Genomic DNA, 19,382 nt, shown 5'->3' on the forward strand with positions numbered 1-19,382 from the left:
TTGTGATGTTTCTTTGCAGAGGGTAGGAGTCCCTTAGGGTGTCGCTGTTTGTAGGAGTCACCATGGAAGTTTAAAAGCTGCTAGTTAAGCAGTAATGGACAGTTGTGCTAAAGCTAATAGATGCCAGAGAATATAAAATTGTCAAACCAGTAATCACAACAGAAGATATGTCAATCTAAATGGAGACTGCAAAAGGAGGGTCATAATAAGAATGCAGTTAGGTGGAGGGAAGGATTGGTAGATCAAGGGTTTGCCAAGTTATTTTTTTCTTGAGCAATGATTAAAGAGATCTGTTAATACCACAAATTTCTCATCTTTTGTCCAACAAAGCCTCACTTCCTATTACCCCTGTTGGAATATCTAGTGCAGACCTAAAAATTATTATTAATCCAATAATCAAAAGTGAATTGTTACTGCCCACCATCTACTTGCACTATGGTATATCTGATTCATACCAGTAGTGAAACCCCTTGTATGTATTCAGCATTGCAAGCACGTATGTACTTGTGCTTCTCCTATCTGAGGGATGGCAGATTGATGTACCTGTGAGATAAGACAATGCAATTCAACAAATTATTTTTACCATTCACATATTATATTTGTAGGAATTTCAATCTATTTCATAATGCTCCTTTATGACATTAGAGGACTGTGACTGCATGGGTCCTACATGGTCTGCCAAAGAGCAGGCATGGTGGTCAAAAGGCTTATTTTCATTCCATGATTTATGTTGCAGTAATGCCCTGATTCAATTTTGTGTATTCCTCTATGCAGCATGGTATCTAGTCTAAGTTGACGAGGAAAAAAAAGTCAAGATCTGGAACTGTTTTTGTTTCAAGGGGAAATAATGAATCCAGGAAAAATAATTAATCCAAATATTTTTTTTGGAAAAATATACTTTATTCATAAAATATCTGAAAGAACATTACAAAACATTTCAAAATGGCCATCACAAAAAGTGCAATCATATTCAACTTTTACACATGGATCACGAGGTGCTTCAATACAATCAATGAACATTACAGTCATTTCAATATGGTCATCACAGATAGTCAAAGACAGTGCAGTGGCATTGGAGTTATCGACATACATCATGTTGCACTCTGAGGTGCTTCAATACAACTATGATACATTTAGTATTCACCCCTGTACACATTAGTTCTGAGTTATACAGCCCGAGGGGTCTATACAATTCCAAGCCCCTCGGTGCACTATGGCAGAAAGGTCTTAGACAGCGACCTTTTCCCCATTGTGCCTTTGTGGCGGCTGCCCCAAGCTTTAGTGCATCCATCAGCACATAGTTCTGGACCTTGGAATGTGTCAGTCTGCAGCACTCGGTCAGGGACAACTCTTTGCACTGGAAGACTAACAAGTTTCGGGCAAACCAAAGAGCACCTTTCACCGAGTTGATGATCCTCCAGCTGCAGTTGATGTTTGTCTCGGTGTGTGTCCCTGGGAACAGCCCGTAGAGCACAGAGTCCTGTGTCACGGAACTGTTCGGGATAAACCTCGACAAAAATCACTGCATCTCTCTCCAGACCTCCTTTGCAAAGGCACATTCCACAAGGAGGTGAACAACGGTCTCTTCCCCACCATAGCCACCTCAAGGGCAACATGCGGAGGGGGTGAGACTCCTGGTTTGTAGGAAAGATCTGACGGGGATGGCCTTACTCACCACCAGCCAAGCTACATCTTGATGCTTGTTGGCAAGTTCTGGCAATGAGGCATTCTGCCAAATGACTTTGACAGCCTGCTCGGGGAATCATCCGACAGGATCCACCATCTCCTTTTCCCTCAGGTCCTCTAGGACGTTACGTGCCGACCACTGCCTGATGGACTTGTGGTCAAAGGTGTTTCTCTGCATAAAATTTTCCACGAGGGACAGGTGGTATGGCACGGTCTAACTACTAGGAGCATTAATTAATCCAAAGATAGGCTGTGAGTTAGCTCTAGACTCTACACTTTTTTAGCACCTTCCCAAATGAGCTCGCAGTTGACCTCTTTGGGGACCCACTTCAGGATTGATTGAGGAGGCCTTATATTTTTGAATAGACCCTACAAACCTGGCTGCCATGCTCAGTGTTGATAAATCAGAAGAGTTATTGAGGCAGTAAGTTGAATAGGATTTTAACAGTGTATGTTGCCATACCTTTTGAGGCCCGCATAAACCTATTTTGTTAGTCATGTCAACAAATGGAGTATTCACTCTGAGCTCAGCCAGAGCAGCGGAACACAATCAACCAAATCCCATTCACTACATTGTGATGCAAGGAACACATTTAACATTTTTGACCGCAGGCTTCATTTTTGTAATATGACCTTTTACATTACTAAAGCTATTGTTCTACGACCTTGCTGTAAATATAATATGCCAGCCCACCAAATTGCCAAAGCTTGATGACATTGATATTTAAGGTGGAATGGAGTCTGTGGGTGTATTCAATTTAACCAAAGCCCAACTTCCAGAAGAAACAGTGGTACTGATTAAATTTATAATAGCTACAGCTGAACAAGATCTTCATTGCATCACACAAGCTGCAATCAGGTGCAGTATTACAATAACGTTATTGTAACAAAGGGAGACAGGCAAACTATTTATTTCCCCTCACTTTCTGCTTATGGGCAGGTGATGTTTTGAATTATTTTTAAAGCACGTGGTGGCGTGTTTTCCCAAACCCTTGGTTTGTGTGATCCAAGTTACTCATAGCCCGCAGCGAATTTGGGTTATGATTAACTGAGGAGGTTAGTTTATAAGTTTATATCATATTTGAAACCTGGGGGAGGATTATTCGCAGTTTCCCAAGACAGACTGACTGACCCAGAATCACACACAATCACAGAATCTCTCAGTGCAGAAGCCCGTAGGCCCATCGAGTCTACACCGACCCGTGAGAAACACCTGACCTACCTACCTAATCCCATTTACCCGACCTGACCCAAATGAGGGGTTCTTTCACGAAGGAGTTCAAGTTTAGCTGGCTGAAGATCGGAGTTGTGGAATTCACATTCCAGTTGGTGCTGATAACGCAAGTTGAAGTATGCACGCAGAGACTGAATCCCAATTCTGCAGGTGATAGTAGGAAATCTTCCAGCAGAGACCAGCTTCGTGGAGCAGGCTGTTATTCTGACTGGAGTTCTGTTTTTAAGATTGGGGGAGGGGGGGGTGCGGCGCGGTGGTGGTGGTGGGGAAGGAGGCTCACCAGTTGGATGTTAAGCAGCAGACTGCTTGTGAGGCTAAAGATGTAATGTTAAAACTGTTCAAAAAAGCCAGAGGCATGGGTCATTTGACATGCCGCATTAATGGTTAATTGCAGCTTAGCAATCAGTTTTTGTGCTTCTGACCAGAATTCCATTGTTCCTCCTTCGGAGAGAGAGACGAGGTGCTTATTAATATCTCTTTCAGTATAATGAGTTTCGACCTCTCTCTTGTGATAGTTCGGTTGGGGAGCCAGTTCGCTTGCACTTCCTCTGCTTTAGTTGATCACAAGGAGTCTGTGCAATGAGGTGCAAGATTCCACAGACTGAGCAAGGAATTATCTTGTTCTTGTAGTTCCCAGAACAAAGGGTTAATCCTGTGGCAGGAAGTCATTTTTTTAAAATGGCAAAAGAATAAAGTTCTGGACTTCTTTTATGTCATACGAAACACAACAGTAACCAATTTATCCAGTTTTTTTCTTTACCATGATAGTAATACCACTGTAACTGATCATTGTCTTTGGGAAGTTATTTTTGATAGCATTTCATTACTTGTTCTATTTAAATAGTGCAGTACTGTAGCTCTGGTAATCGATATCAAAAGAAAGCCCTCTAACAGTTCAACTTTGAACTTCTGTTTTCAGATAAATGCATTTGATTCTGCTGTTGCAGTTGTCATGGTGATAAACCATGAAGGTTTCCCAAGAGCCCTTGACTTCTAGCATTTCGAATTGTATAGCTGGAAACTGTCAGCTCAAATCAGTGTCTCAGCACAAGATGGGTTTAGATAAAGAGTAATCTTAGATTTTCAGGGCTTAACTAAATATTTACTGTGTTGTGCACCAAGGACCAACCCCATAAAATGAGTCTAATCACTTAGATCCAGATATAGCTTTCAGGTTTTGGGGATTTTATGATAGATATTTTCTGGGGTTCGTTACCAAAGCATTGTTATGTACACTTTACCCTGTCCAATTTCAAGCTGTAGGATGACAGCTAGGGATTGTAACAGGAAACTCTTTCTCTATACACTATCTCCTGGATGGTGCCACAATGTGATTCTCCTCCTCTTGAAAGACTGACTCTTTACTTCCTTCAAAGTCTGTGTTTAGATAGGTTAGGTTTCTCTTAAATTCCTTCTGTGCCATTCTGCTCTGTAAGGATGGATTTCCTGTGTAAATTGCTGCTGTGTGCTCTCAATTTTTTCACTAGCACCTTCTACCCTGGTATTCTGGCAGATGGTCCTCACTGGAAAGTGCAGTATTAGAAAACCGATTCCCACACCACTGAAAACTTGGAATGGAAAACATTGTGTGATGTAGCTGCTTCAAGGAGGTTTTTAAGTCACTTCACAAATGCACAGGCTGCATACATGTTTTGCGGGTAAGGATGAATTGGTAATCCGTATTATATGTGCAATGCCAGAGGCTGCAGCCCCATTCCATCCACTAAAGAGACTGCTTCTAAACTTTTGGTGGAACTTTACCCCCACTCTGTTCACACTTGGTCTTGAAGTGTGGGCAATGAAGCACACAAATAGGACAGTCTGCTCCTGGGTATGGCAAAGATCATCATTCACAGGTTCAGGATGCACAAGGTCAATGGGAGAGAATGCTCTATACTGCTGGCCCCTCTTCCAAGGTCTCATGAGCACCTGGGTGACCTTGACACAAAATTGTACAGTGACCACCAGCTCACAAGAAGCTACCAACTGGCAGATAACATAGGACACATGTTTCATTTACAATACATTATTCTGATTATCACTCAAAACACACAGGTTTAGTTTGTTTGGATTTGTGACGCTCCCTTTGTAGAAGAGGTTACTTGTTAGGAATTGGTCAGTTGTTTTGTGGCATTGAAAGTAGATACCAATCGAATAGTTCAGACAAAATAAGAAAATCGGCTTATATATATATATATATATATATATATATATAGTAATCCAATAAATTAACAGTAATCCAACAGTGACACAATAAATATATTTACTGCTTCTTGATCTGCAAACCAACCAAGACTGCTTGTCCAATATCCAGTTTTGTATGAGTCAAAATTGCCTCTAAATATTTCAGGTCAGACAAGCCTTGTTTTGGTTACAGAGCCAGCCAGTTTAACTGCTTCATGTAGTTAGGGCTGGAGAAAGGAAAAACTTTGACATTTATTCTAAAAGTTTTTAAGCTTGGTTCAATATTTAATACTTTTTTTCTCTCAATCATTTGATTGATCCAACTTTTTAACCCATTCTCTGCACTTATACATTTAATCTTAGTGAAAAGCTGATATTATTCTAAAGAACAATTTCAAAATCACTATCTTTTGAGAAGTGGCTGTTGATAAGCAGATCATTTTTGTAAAATGTTGTATAGAGACACATGGTACAGTCTGTTGGAATATAAATATACATGGTAATGAAGTGGATGGATCAAGGTTTGATCCAACTACTAAACATTTTTCCACTCCAACCCATGTACCACTTGAGACTTGAGATTTCCATTTTGGCAAGAGTGCTGTGGGAAGCTGCTGAATGGGGCGAAAATTAGGGCAATTTAAAACTACCCCTTTCCAATAATAATTTTCATAAATACTTGGGGAACTACAACACAACCAAGTCAAACTATTTGTCCTTTGATAGTTTACAAGTCTAGATCAAGTTTATGATGGGCAAGGGTTGATGTGGAAGTTTCCCACTTTTATTTTTCAGTTGCAGTGAAACAGATGAAAGTAGGCACCTCAAGCACATCTGCCGTTATGCCTTCCGTTATACGTAAATCCTTTGGTGTACCTGCCCGACAGTAACTGAAGACAAAAGCAAAATACTGTAGATGCTGGAAATCTGAAATAAAAACAAAAAATGCTGGAAAAATTCAGCAGGTCAGGCAGCATCTGTGGAAGGTAACAGAGTTAACATTTCAGGTTGATGACCTTTCATCGGAACTGTTCTGTTCTGATGTAATGTCATCGACCTGAAACACTAATCCTGTTTCTGTCCACAGATGCTGCCTGACCTGCTGAATTTTTCCAGCCTTTGTTATTTTTATAACTGAAGGCAACTGTTCTGCTTTTCTGAGGCAGTAGATGTAATAAATTGGTATATGATTTCCCACAGCTGCTGGGCCCTCCTGCAGCTGGCTAGCTCCTTGCATAGATGGCTTCTGATAATTACGTAAAAAAGCTGAAGTCAGGCAATTACAGATCAGCTCATTGATTTTACTGGTTTTTAGAGAAAACAATTGGTTTTGAGCTGCTATTCAGAGACGATAAAATACTGTTATGATGAATATTGTTTTTACATTTGGAAAAGAAACCCATTGTTACAATGAATCTGAGCTTTTAAAAAAGAGGGAGCTTCTGCTTTCAGGGAGTTCAACCATTTACCAGTTTGAACAAGAAAAGCATTTGTGATATAAGAATTGCATTGGAATAAATTCAGTAAAATCCACAGCAAAATATCTAAGGCCCGGATTTTCCTGCAGTGTCTTGGCAGGACTCGCTGCAGGAGATTTGGCAGCCCAGCTGAAAGTCCACTGACTTTCAGCAGGATCGAACGATCCTGGCGGTGGGCGGAGCCGGAAAATCCCACCCTAAGTTTGCTTTGTTCAGAATATGTCGATGTTAGCCCTATGATGTTACTGGAATGGCAGCTGTCTGTAATGAAATAGATTATTTTCTTATTGCGTGCAGCAGCTTATTTCAGTTTTCTACACACACTTTATTGATTTTTTTTGACAGAGAACTACTGTTTGATTATATTGATAAATTGGAACTACTCTCTTACTGCTTTTTCATAATACAGCTGGTTTTTGTGCATGTAAATGTGGTGTCAAATATTTTTCCATATTATGAGGAAAGCTGCAATAAAATCTTGGTGACCTTTACAAGAGAATGACTTGAGTTCAACAACTTTAGATCATGAACTCTCTCCTCCATCCCCACCCCCTTTCCGATCCCCCTTTTTCCAATAATTTATATATATTTTTCTTTTCCCACCTATTTCCATTATTTTTAAATGTATTTCCATCCATTGTTTTATCTCCCTTTTAACTTATTTCGATCCCTTCCCCCCACCCCACCCCCACTAGGGCTATCTGTACCTTGCTCGTCCTGCTTTCTACCCTTAATGTCACCATTAGCACATTTCTTAGCTAATATCACCACTGTAAACACCTCTTTGCCCTTTTGTCTATGACATCTTTTGGCAATCTCCACCTATCACTGGCCCTCTATCCAGCTCTACCTGTCCCACCCCCCCCCCCCCCCCCCCCCCTCCTTAAACGAGCTTATATTTCACCTCTTTTCTATTTTTCCTTCGTTCTGATGAAGAGTCATTCGGACTCGAAATGTTAACTGTGTTCCTCTCTGCAGATGCTGTTGGACCTGCTGAGTTTTTCCAAGTATTTTTGTTTTTGTTTTGGATTTCCAGCATCCGCAGTTTTTTGCTTTTATTTTAGACTTGTAAATAGGATTGTACTTGTAGAGCGTGACATTTTACTTTCAAATATAAACTAGCTTTGCCTTCTTTATAGCAAGCATTTCATTGTGGTACAGGGTCAGAATTTTTTTTCCCCAATGAGGCACATGACTACCCAACATCTTGGGGATACTAATTACAGAAATCATAAAATTATTTCCATACTTTTATCTTCATTTTTATCCTTCGTCCTTAATGGATGTTTACAAATAAAATTATAGCATATTTATAACTTGCTCCCGACTTTCCATTAAAGCTACTTTCTCTCGTTCTGACTTTACTGTTTCATTTGTTTCTCCGCTTTGATGTTCTGATTTTTTTTTTGTTAAACTTTAATGTCTTTTTCCTGAACCCTACTTCCCCCCACCCCCCACCCCATCAAACACCACCTGCAGAGACCAACATGCTGGGGTACAGTTCCTCCAGGACCCTTCTAATATCCTGACCAAGCAGTCACCTGTAGATGCTGGCAGGCTAAAAGACCACAGAGGGCATCACAGATGAGCCCACTCTTGCTCTCATTTGAACGTCAATCTAATCCAGGATTTAAAAAAAATTTTTTTCTCCCCTTCACAGCCTGAGGATCTATGGCTGAAATAAACTAACTACGAACAGGTCATGTATCCTCTCATCTGTGCATTGTAATGCTATGCTTCATTGTGGCATTACCATCTAGATCACTAGAAGATCTTTTTTTCTGCCTTTATGGGCAAGGTTTTGGGTCAGGACCCTGATGTTGAGGTGACATGGAGGTCACAGCCCTGCAGTGTGTGGGGATACAAACACCTGGCAGTGATTTTCCCCGAATTGACCAATTAATAACCAGAGGCTGGGCTCACCAAGGTGGGCTGCTGAAGCTGGGGGGATAATAAAATGCCCACCAGCACTGAAGAAACAGAAGCCTCAGGCACTCTCTCCATCTTTTCATAGTTTTAAATTTTAAAATCGATTCAACAGCTAGGTTATCCTGGGAAAGGGAACTCTTCCACAGGACAGCTCCAGGGACCCTGGAGGCTGACTGGAAAATTCCATTGGTGAGGGGTGGGTGAAAATCTTGCCCCTGGTGTTTCCTTCCATCCATTACATGCCAGATGTGTCTCTTGCTTCTCATTTCTCATGCTCACCCAATCCATCTTCTTTTCCTTCTACACTCTTGCTGTGCCTTGCTTTTATCAATATCTCTGCCATCCCATCTTCTATCCTCCATGAATTTCAACCTGTCCAAAACACAACTGCACAAGTCCTGCCCCACAAAACCCTATTCACCAAATACCTACATAAGCATCCTATCCTCTAAAGCACTGAATTTATAAACTTTTTACTCATTAAGGCTGCACCCCATGCCTGCAATTATCATTCCTTGAACTCTGATCATTTGTGCATTCCCCCTCACCATTATCGTTGGCAGTGCCATCCAGCTGCTACTTTACAAAATTTACTTTGTAAACCTCTCCTTTTATCCATTTCTCTCCACACTTTTTTTTTGAAATAATACTTTTAAATCCATCTTTTCAATTGTTGTTTTTCAGTCGTTCTTTGAGGAAGTTACAAGGTTGTTGAATGAAGGTATTGGTGTAAACTTTGTATATTTGGATTTTTTAACAAAATGCCACACAGGATGCTATCATAGGGAATAGAATCCCCATGGGACTGGAGAGCAGATTCTGAGTTGTATAAGGAATAGATTGCCTTCTGATACAGGCTTGTTTTAATGGTGGCAGCTCCACCTTGAGACTAGTCACAAGTATAGTGCCACAGGGTCTCCTGTTAGGACTATTACTCTTAATAATCTTACCAAAATTTTGGACAAAGGAGGTCAGGGTACTGCCTGCAAGTTCTTGGATGCCACAAAGATCAGTGAGCCCTTGAGAAAAATAATGCTGTCGTCTTCAATAGAAAATAGGTGATCAGACCAGTACCTGGCTATTGCCAAGCATATGAATCACATTCCTAATCTCTGAATTAAAGTCTGTTGCAAAGGAAAGAGATCTGGATGTTATAACGTACAGTATCGAATGGCTGACAACCAACATAGCCTGTAGCTTAAGCAATTAGATATTTGGATATATTGCTGGGGCAATTCCAAAATAAGCAAAAATCACAGAAGTATCTTTCTACAAGACCCTGGTTAAGCCCCATCGAGACTACTACGTCCAGTTCTGGTCCCATCACTTAGTAAGAGATATAGTAGTCTACAGAGTTTCAAGGGGAGCATTGCAATAATACCTAGTTTAAAAACTGATAGAAAAGTATGGATTCTTTGGAGAGATTTTATTGAAGTATCTAAAATGCTGACCAAACTATACAAAGTTATAGATTATTTGAATTAGATTAAGTTAGCTAGAAAAGGACATGTATATAAATAATGCAACCATAGAACTAGATTAAATGTTGGGAGATTTTTCTTTTCCCAGAGGATCATTGACCTTTCAAATAAGGTGCCAGCTCATGCGGTGAATGCTGATTCACTAAAAATGGTCAAAGCTGGAGGAAGCTAATAATCGCATCTTAGAAAAGAAAAGATGGATGTAGGGCGTACTCTTTTCTCATGAAACTAGTTTTAATTAATGTTGGAAGTTGTACAGCAAATATCCAGAAATTTTTATTTCCTGAATTGGTCACCATCACAGGTGCTCTTTAGATTGCAATGGAGCTTTGTCTTTTACCTCTTTTTTTTGTCTGTGCCCTGTCTCTCTTTCTCCTCTCTCCTGCTGTTCATGGTGCTCAGTGAGGTAATGTTTTAAAGCATAAGAGCACCTGGGAAGTGTAGCTTTCGAACATTATTTCCTGACTGCAGAAGAACAGAGTCAGAAGAGATTTACTGGGATAGAAATCTAACCTGAAAGCCAAGTAGGCTGGTAGCATATATTGGATTGGAGAGAAACTCCAAGCAGACTGAGCAGGGCAGAGAAGTGAAGCACATTGAACTGAAACCCACAGACCACCAGGTTTATTTCCCCCCCCATCCTATGTATGAGATAAACACTTCAGAAAACACAGGAATCTATTTTGCATTGGAGCAAACGTCCCCTCTAAATTTTCTTTGTATTGGGAGGCCTACAAACTGTTCTAAGCACAACTTTTATTTTGTGCATGGGCGGCTTAAAATTTAGAACTCACCGAACTTTCACAAAGTTGTGAATAGTCTTTTTGCCTCAGTGCATCATACGTTCCAGAGTGCTGTGTTACTGCATATGTGTGCACCTTGGAGGAAACATTGCTCTCCTCCTGGTGGTCCCATTCGAGGGAATTTCTGCTCAAATATTGGATGTCAGTTAAGCAGTCTTATAATTTAATAGCAGTGGAGCAGTGTACATATGAAAACTAACACTGTGTCCGAGGGGCAGTACATAGATGAGGTACAGGAGAGGGCCAAGCATACATCCTTAGTGGACTTCAGATGTGAGGTAAGGGAGTGGGAAGAGAAGCCAATGCAAGTGATGCTGTGATGATTAGATAGATAAAAATGAAACCAGGTCTGTGCAGTCCCACCCAGCTGGATGACAGCAAAGAGGTGCTGGAGAAGGATGATGTGGTCAACCATGTCATAAATGTGAGGTTATCCACTTTGGTAGCAAAAACAGGAAGGCAGATTATTATCTGAATGGCTATAAATTGAGAGAGGGGAATGTGCAACGAGACCTGGGTGTCCTCGTATATCAGTCACTGAAGGTAAGCATGCAGGTGCAGCAGGCGGTAAAGAAGGCAAATGGTATGTTGGCCTTCATAGCCAGAAAATTTGAGTACAGGAACAGGGATGTCTTGCTGCAATTGTACAGGGCCTTGGTGAGACCACATCCAGAATATTGTGTGCAGTTTTGGCCTCCTTATCTGAGGAAGGATGTTCTTGCTATCAAGGGAGTGCAGCGAAGGTTTACAAGACTGATTCCTGGGATGGCGGGACTGACATATGAGGAGAGATTGAGTCGGTTAGGATTATTTTCGCTGTAGTTCAGAAGAATGAGGGGGGATCTCATAGAAACCTATAAAATTCGAACAGGACTAGACAGGGTAGATGCAGGAAGGATGTTCCCGATGGTGGGGGAGGCCAGAACCAGGGGCCACAGTCTGAGGATATGGGGTAGACCATTTAGGACTGAGATGAGGAGAAATTACTTCACCCAGAGAGCGGTGAGCCTGTGGAATTCAATACCACACAATGTTTTGGCCTCAGCTACTTTCTATGTTTTCAATAAGAAGTTAGATATAGCTCTTGGGACGAAAGGGATCAAAGGATATGGGGAGAAAGCGGGAGCAGGCTATTGAGTTGGATGATCAGCCATGATCATAATGAATGGCGGAGCAGGCTCGAAGGGCCGAATGGCTTACTCCTCCTATTTTCTATGTGCATCTCTAAAGACTGCAGACAGGTCAGAAAGGATGAGGAGGGATAGTTTACCTTTGTCATAGTCACAGGGTGTCATATATTACTTTGATAAAAGCCACTTTGGTACTGTGATGGGGGGGGGGGGAAACCTGGTTGGAGGGAGTTCTGGGAAAAATGAGCCTGAATCTGGGAAGCAACTACATGTTCAAGGAATTTTGAGAAAAAGTGGTTGTTGGGGAAGAGAGGAAAGACAGTGGTGGAGTGGTTATATCACTGAACTAGAAATCCAGAGATCCAGGCTAATGATTTGGGGACATGGGTTCAAATCTCACCACGGCAGCTGGTGGATTTTAAATTCAATTGATTAAATCTGGAATTGAAAGCTAGTCAACGTTAATGGTGACCATGAAATTATAATCGATTGTCGTAAAAACCCATCTGGTTCACCAATTTCTTTTAGGGGCGGAAATCTGCCATTTATCAGCTCTGAAGAATAATACAGACTTGAAATGTTAACTCTTTCTCTCTCCACAGATGCTGCCAGACCTTGAGTTTTTCCAGCATTTTCTGTTTTTATTTAAACTGCCATCCTTACTGTGTCTGGCCCACATGTGACTCCAGACCCATAACAATGTGGCTGACTCTAACTGCTCTCTGAAATGGTATAGCTAGCCACTTAGTTCAAGGGGAGTTAGGGATGGGCAACAAATGCTGGCCTTGTCAGCGATGCCCACATCCCATGATATAATTTTTTGAATAAAGAGATGGGGAGGTAGTTTACAAGGACGGTGGGGGTCAAGGATCATTTTTATTGAGAAGAGGCATTTTGATGGCAGATTTAAAGGAGAGAGGGTGACAGCACTTGAAGAGAGAGAGAGAGAAAACCATTAACAATATCCGCTACCATGGTGACTAGGAAGGGAAGTTGGGTAGTCAGTTTAGTGGGAATAGAATCGGGGGAACAGGAGATGGGTTTCATGGCCAAGATGAGTTAGAGGGGGCATGGGGAAATGGGAGAGAAACTAGAGGGATTTAAGTTCAGGGCTAGGGCAAGGGGGTCTTTAGATGAAGTTTGGTGTGATACAACAACAAAAACAGAAAATTGACCCATTTTATCAAATACAGAATAATTATAAGATCTGATGACATTCATAAACTTCAATTTTTGCTCTGAGCTTAACAGCCACTGAAGTTCTCAATTAAATTAATAGAACTCTGGTAAGCAGAGTTTTATTATATAATGTCAATTGCAGTCATTCCTTACACATTGAACATTTCAGTATCCAATGTATAAATAAAAAGTGACAATTATTGCTCAAAAGTGCATCAGTGGCAAGAACATTGTGACATTTTGGCTGTAACATTTTTAATAAATTTCTGTGATAGGTTGAAATAATCTGCCTCAAGAGAAGAGGCTTAATATAACCTGGAAGACGCAATAAATTAATATTGGCAGACCGTATACCAGAACATATTAAAAACGGGCCAGTGGGGTCTATGAATTCAGCACTATGGGTCAAATACATTTTCATGGCAATTTTGAAATGGTTGTCTTGTCAAATTGCACATATTGAGATTATAGCCCTCATCCCCATTCTCTTTTCTATTTGAGTGTGGCTTGCCTGTTCAACCTCTTGGCTTCAGTTGATGCTGAACTGATCCAGGATCAAATGTTGATCTGATTGGCAGGGTGTGATGAGTGGAGTCCCACAGGAGTCTGTGCAGGGACCTCAACTGTTTATAACTTATATCAATGAGTTAGATGAGGGGAGTGAAGGCATGTGGCTAAATTTACTGATGACACAAAGATAAGTAGGAAACTATATTGTGAAGAGGACATAAGGAGGTTGCAGGCGGATATAGATGGGTTGAGTGAGTGGGCAAAAATCTGGCAGATGGAGTATAATGTTGGAAAATGTGAAGTTGTTCACTTTGGCAGGAAGAATATAAAAGAATATTACTTAAACAGAGAAAGGCTGCAGAATTCCCAAGTGCAGAGGGATCTAGGTGTTCTCATGCACAAATCACAAAAAGTTAATATGCAGGTACAGCAAGTAATTAAGAAGCCTAATGGAACCCTATCCTTTGTTACAAGAGGAATTGAAAATAAAAGTATGGATGTTATGCTTCATTTATGCAGGGTATTGGTGATGCCGCATATCGAATACTGTGTGCAGTTTTGGTCTCTTTATTTAAGGAAAGATGTAAATGTGATGGAGGTGGTTCAGAGGAGATTTACTAGATTGATACCTGGAATAAGCGGGTTGCCTTATGAGGAAAGGTTAGACAGACTGGGCTTTTTTCTACTGAAGTTTTAGAAGAGTGAGGGGTGACTTGATTGAAGTATATAAGATCCTGAACGGGAGCAGCACAGTGGCGCAGTGGTTAGCACTGCTGCCTGTCAGCTCCAGGGACCTGGGTTGCATCCTGACTTCGGGTGTCTGTGTGGAATTTGCATGTTCTCCCTGTCTCTGTGTGGGTTTCGTACGGGTGCTCGGTATCCTCCCACCATCCATAGACATACCGGTTAGGTGGATTGGCTATGGTAAATTGCCCCTTAGTGTGCGTGTCTGTGAGTGTGTGCCCTGTGATGGACTGGTGTCCCGTGTACCCTACCTAGCTCCCATTGCCTGTCGGGATAGGCTCCGACTGCCCGTGACCCTGAATTGGATGAAGCAGTTCTGGAAAAGTGAGCGAGTGAGATCCTGAATGGTGTTGACAAGGTGGATGTGGCTCTTGTGGGTGAGTCCAGAACAAGGGGACACTGTTTTTAAATTAGGGTTGCCCATTTAGGGCAGAGTTCAGGAGAAATCTTTTCTGAGGGTTGAGAGACTTTGGAACTCCCTGCCTCAGAAGGTGGTGAAGGCGAGGTCCTTGGATATTTTTAAGGCGGAAGTAGATAGATTCTTGCCAGGCAAGGGAATCAAAAGTTATCAGGAGTTGATGGGAATGTGGAATTCGAAATACAAACAGAGCAGCCACGATCTTACGAATAGCAGAGCACGCTCAAGGGGCCAAATGGCCTACTTCCGCTCCTATTTCATATGTTCATATGTATGTTTCTCCTTCCTTTCCAGTACAGCAGTGGTTCTAAAGATAAGTTTGTCCACTGATAAATTACTTAACTGGAAAATTTTAAGTGGATAACAGATTGACCATAATGTTTTGTGGCTCAATTTGAAAGCATAGGGATACAAGAGAATTTAGAGTTGGACAGATTTTAGAAAAGGGGCAAAGATTCTGAGTTCAGAAGATAATGGCTTGGATTTTGTGACTGTAATAATGGCAAGGTTGTTAGTGCTCACCATTATTACCAGGTTCAAACTGACTGGTATTTCTTGTGTCCACAGATGTGGTTAAATATGGAGGGAATATTTTACATGGGCTATGGAGAAAAAGCAGGGGAGTGAGATTAATTGGATAGCTCTACCAAAGAGTTGACACATGTACAAAGGGCTGAATGGCCTCCTTCTATCCTCTATCTATCATTTTGTGATTCTGTGTTGCTGTCAAAGATACCCTGCTCCTCCAAATGGCATGCTGTTGCAGTCTTGCTGTTAAGGAATGGACTTAAACTAATCAGTTAGACCAATGAAAATCTTTATGCCTTGTTCAATTTTTTAGTAATTATTATTGCTGACCCCTTTGGCCCTGAAAAGTTTATTTGTGGATTGTGTGGAGTCTCACCCACTCAAGAAAAGTAAAATGTTGTGTAAATTTGTGTTTTGTTATTTAAATTTAATCCCATGTGTATGTCCCTATTGTATTTTTGTTTTCTGTACAATGCTTTGGGTAATTTTTACTTCCTGCTTTCTATTTCCTGTTTTGCCAATTGTGAGGATTCTTGTGATTAGTTGACCAGCCTTGTTGCCTTCTGACCTGTTGCAGAAGGTGCCAAATTCAAACTGACATTGGAAAAGCCTTCTAAAACTTTTCTCGAGGTAAAAAGAAACTCTTTCTCTTCCTACTGGCTGCAAAGTTCGGGCTATCGTATGTAGTTGAAAGAAAGATACGTACGCAATCAGACAAAATTTCTTTGACCACTATTTTAAGTGTAACTTGCATTTTCATAGATTCACACTGCCGTTATGAAAAAACAAATGTATTTTTGGGTAAGAAATTCCATGGATGATTGACCAGTTTACTATAAACACAGAATTTGCTTTTTGCTGTCACAAACTTAGTGAATTTGCCATAAGGTGCAGAATAAAATGATGTGTATAAAAGTCTCTCTTAAGTTCTTAATAGAGGGAGGGCAGTTTGAAAGTTTATTCATATTTTTATGCCTGTTTGTTGTATCCATATCCATGATACTTTACACAAAGTCCTGGATTTGGCAAATGTATTGCGATTAGCTTATTTGCAATTGCCCAAGCACGTTGCATTGTGGCTATTCAAGAGACTTAAAATGGTTGATGGTTACTGTTATATTTTCCTCTGTCACTTCATTATGCTTTCACTCTCTTGCCCTCTGTCTCTGTCTCTTTCCTCTGTCTCTCTTCCTTCCTGTGTGTGCGCATGCATGCGAGTCCATGTACTTGTACGAGAAACTTGAAGACCAAAGGAAAGTAAAAGTAGATGTGGTATCTTTTGTAAAAGCATTGCTGCTTTCCATTTGACAATCAATGCAACTTAGTCTCTCTCTCTCTTTTTTCTCTATCTCATTTATATTTTAGCCCGCTTCGCACCCATCATTTAATATAAATTAGGCATTACTGTATGTAATGTGCTGTGCTGAAGTGGTAGTGGGGAGAATGAAGAGAGGCACTGTGACGGAATATCATTTTCTGCTCTGTGGGAATTGGGCAGAAACGTTGCCAGCAGTCTACATGGAGTTCATTGTAAATCAAATCATTCAAGAAATTGTTTTTGTTTCGTAACAATATATTGAATTTTCGTCTTGTTTTCTTTTGAACTTGTGACAATTACAAGCTCTTGAACTGAAAATACGATGTAAACCCTGTGGATTCTATTGCTTATGTTTATATTAATGATGTGAATTCTCCTTGTAATAGGGGATACTGTATTGTGGAAGATGGTAACCTACCCCCCAACTCGTAGAGCGCTGATAGTTGGATGTGGATTACAGCTCATTCAGCAACTTTCCGGTATCAACACAGTAATGTATGTACCCAATTCCTTCCTGAAATTATGCTACTAGGATTTTTTTAAGCATTGATTTGATTTTTAGATTTTTTTTCTCAAGTATTTCAAATAATATTCAGAACTCTGAGTTAAAACTGTCTGTGCCTTGTAAAAATGTATTAGTATGCTATGGATGATCAGCCAGGAAAGACTCTGAAATGGTGGACAAAATATTTTGGGGGCTAAATTCAAGGCTATCTAAAACGGGCACAAGAATTGCATTGTGCAATGAACCCACACCCTTTGATTATGATGCAAGCAGCAGGCTAACTTTTGCTACGTGCTCGTTTCAATGATTTTAGCATCCAGCAGCGCCAATTGCATTGCCGTTTGGCTGAGCACATCAGTAGGTGCCCAATGTCATAAGCAGCTCCACTTATAGCTAACCTGCACTTCTTAAAGGGAAGGTGAATTGTAGGGCGGTCGCACCTGAAAAACATTGAAGAATGTAACGACATGGGGGAGAGTAGGCTCCAAGGCTTTTGGATGCTGCACTGGAAGCCTTGGCACAGAAGGTGGAAAGTAGGGGAGATATCCTGTAACTGCAGCGGACCCTGCAGGGGTATTGGGAGCAGATAGTGCAGGTCCATGCCAGAAGTCAAGCCCAAATTACCTTGATGTAGTGAGTTTAATAACCTCATGTCACGTTTTCCACTGTGATGAGGATAGTCTTGAACTTCAAAAGGACACAGGCATGTAGGTGCATTGGGCAGACAAGGCATGTTGGTGGATTGGGCAGACAAGTGGCAGATGAAGTTCAGTGCAGAGAAGTGTGAGATGATTCATTTTGTCAGGAAGAATATGGAGAGACATTATAAAATAAAGGAAGAAACTCTAAAGGAGGTGCAGGAACAGAGGGACTTCGTTGTATAGGTGTATATGTACATATGTCATTGAAGATGGCAGGGCATGTTGAGAGAGCAGTTACCAAGGCATATAGTATCTGAGGCTTTATTAATACTGGCTTTGAGTACAAGAGTAAGGAGGTTATGTTAAACTTGTATAAAATGCTAGTTAGGCTTCATCTGGAGTACAGCGTCCAGTTTTGGGTGCCATACTTGAGGAAGGATGTGAAGGCATTGGAGAGAGTACAGAGGAGATTCACCAGAATGATTCCAGGGATAAAGAACTATAGCTATGAGGATAGATTGGAGAGGTTGGGACTGTCTCCCTTGGAGAAAAAGAGGCTGGGAGAAGACTTGATGGAGGTATTCAAGATTCTGAGGGTATGGGCAGGGTAAATAGTGAGAAAGTGTTCCCATTCAAGGGAGCATCAAGAACCTGAGGGCACAGATTCAAAATAATAGGCAAAGGGAGTAAAAGTGATGAGGAAAAAATTTTTCACCCAGATGGTGGTTTGATTTTGGAATGGAATTCCTGAGAGGGTGGTGGAGGCAAGCTCAATCGAGGTATTCAAAAAGGAATTGGATGGCTATCTGATAAAGAATGTGCAATGTTACAGGGATAAGACAGGGGAGTGGAACTAGGTAGAATGTTCTTTCAGAGAGCCAGTGCAGACTCGCTGGGCTGAATGGCCTCCTTCTGCACTGTAAAGATTTTGTGATGATTGGTCATGGTCAGTGAATGTGTTTTGAAATGCACCGCTAAGCCTCAGACACAGCTCAATTCAGCAGACCTCCCCTCCCCACCCCCGACAATCACTTATCTACCAACAACCTTTGTCAGTGAGAACTCAGACCTGACATTCACCAGGTCCGAGTGTGCCCTCACATGGTTAGTGCTGCTGCAAGCCTCACACCTACATCTTACTTCTTGCACACACTGCCAGCTAATCAACCATGACAGCCACATCACCTAAACCCATTCCACAGCACACTTTCACACTCTGCTTTCTCTCGTAAGACAGGATGGCACATAATCTGAGGCAGCAGGAGATAAGCAGAGGGGTGAGTGCAGATGGCGACAGTGCTGGCCATTATTGAAACAGTAATTCCTAAGTTGTGGCTGGTGGAGCTGAAACCAACCTCGTACCTAATATTCCTTTTCACATCCCATCGCAGTCTCATCTCCCACACTCTTTTGATTTAGAAACTGGAGATGGTGTAAGCATGCAGTTCTTTCTTCCCCACTGCTACCTCCCACACCCCCCTCTCCCCCAGCCTTCTTTCATATACTCAAGAGCTGCAACCTGCAGTGTAGAAGCCACAAGAAGACATTGATGAAGACAGATTGTAGCTCTATTTCACTCTCAAGCCACCAGCTCAGATACTGACACTGCAGTTT

The 19,382-nt window shown here is 41.2% G+C and overlaps 1 protein-coding gene across 2 annotated transcripts in view; it reads left to right on the forward strand.

Annotated features, from left to right (window-relative positions):
- LOC144687406 (proton myo-inositol cotransporter-like) overlaps positions 1 to 19,382 on the forward strand; it is a 169,919-nt gene that overhangs the window by 76,943 nt on the left and 73,594 nt on the right. For both annotated transcript variants that reach the window (XM_078553515.1, XM_078553516.1), the window contains exon 4: positions 17,009 to 17,117. In XM_078553515.1, coding sequence (XP_078409641.1) covers positions 17,009 to 17,117 — 109 coding nt within the window. The remainder of the gene's footprint in view (positions 1 to 17,008; positions 17,118 to 19,382) is intronic.

Source organism: Cetorhinus maximus, chromosome 12 (genome assembly GCF_964194155.1).
Source record: "Cetorhinus maximus chromosome 12, sCetMax3.hap1.1, whole genome shotgun sequence".
Lineage (NCBI taxonomy): Eukaryota > Metazoa > Chordata > Chondrichthyes > Lamniformes > Cetorhinidae > Cetorhinus > Cetorhinus maximus.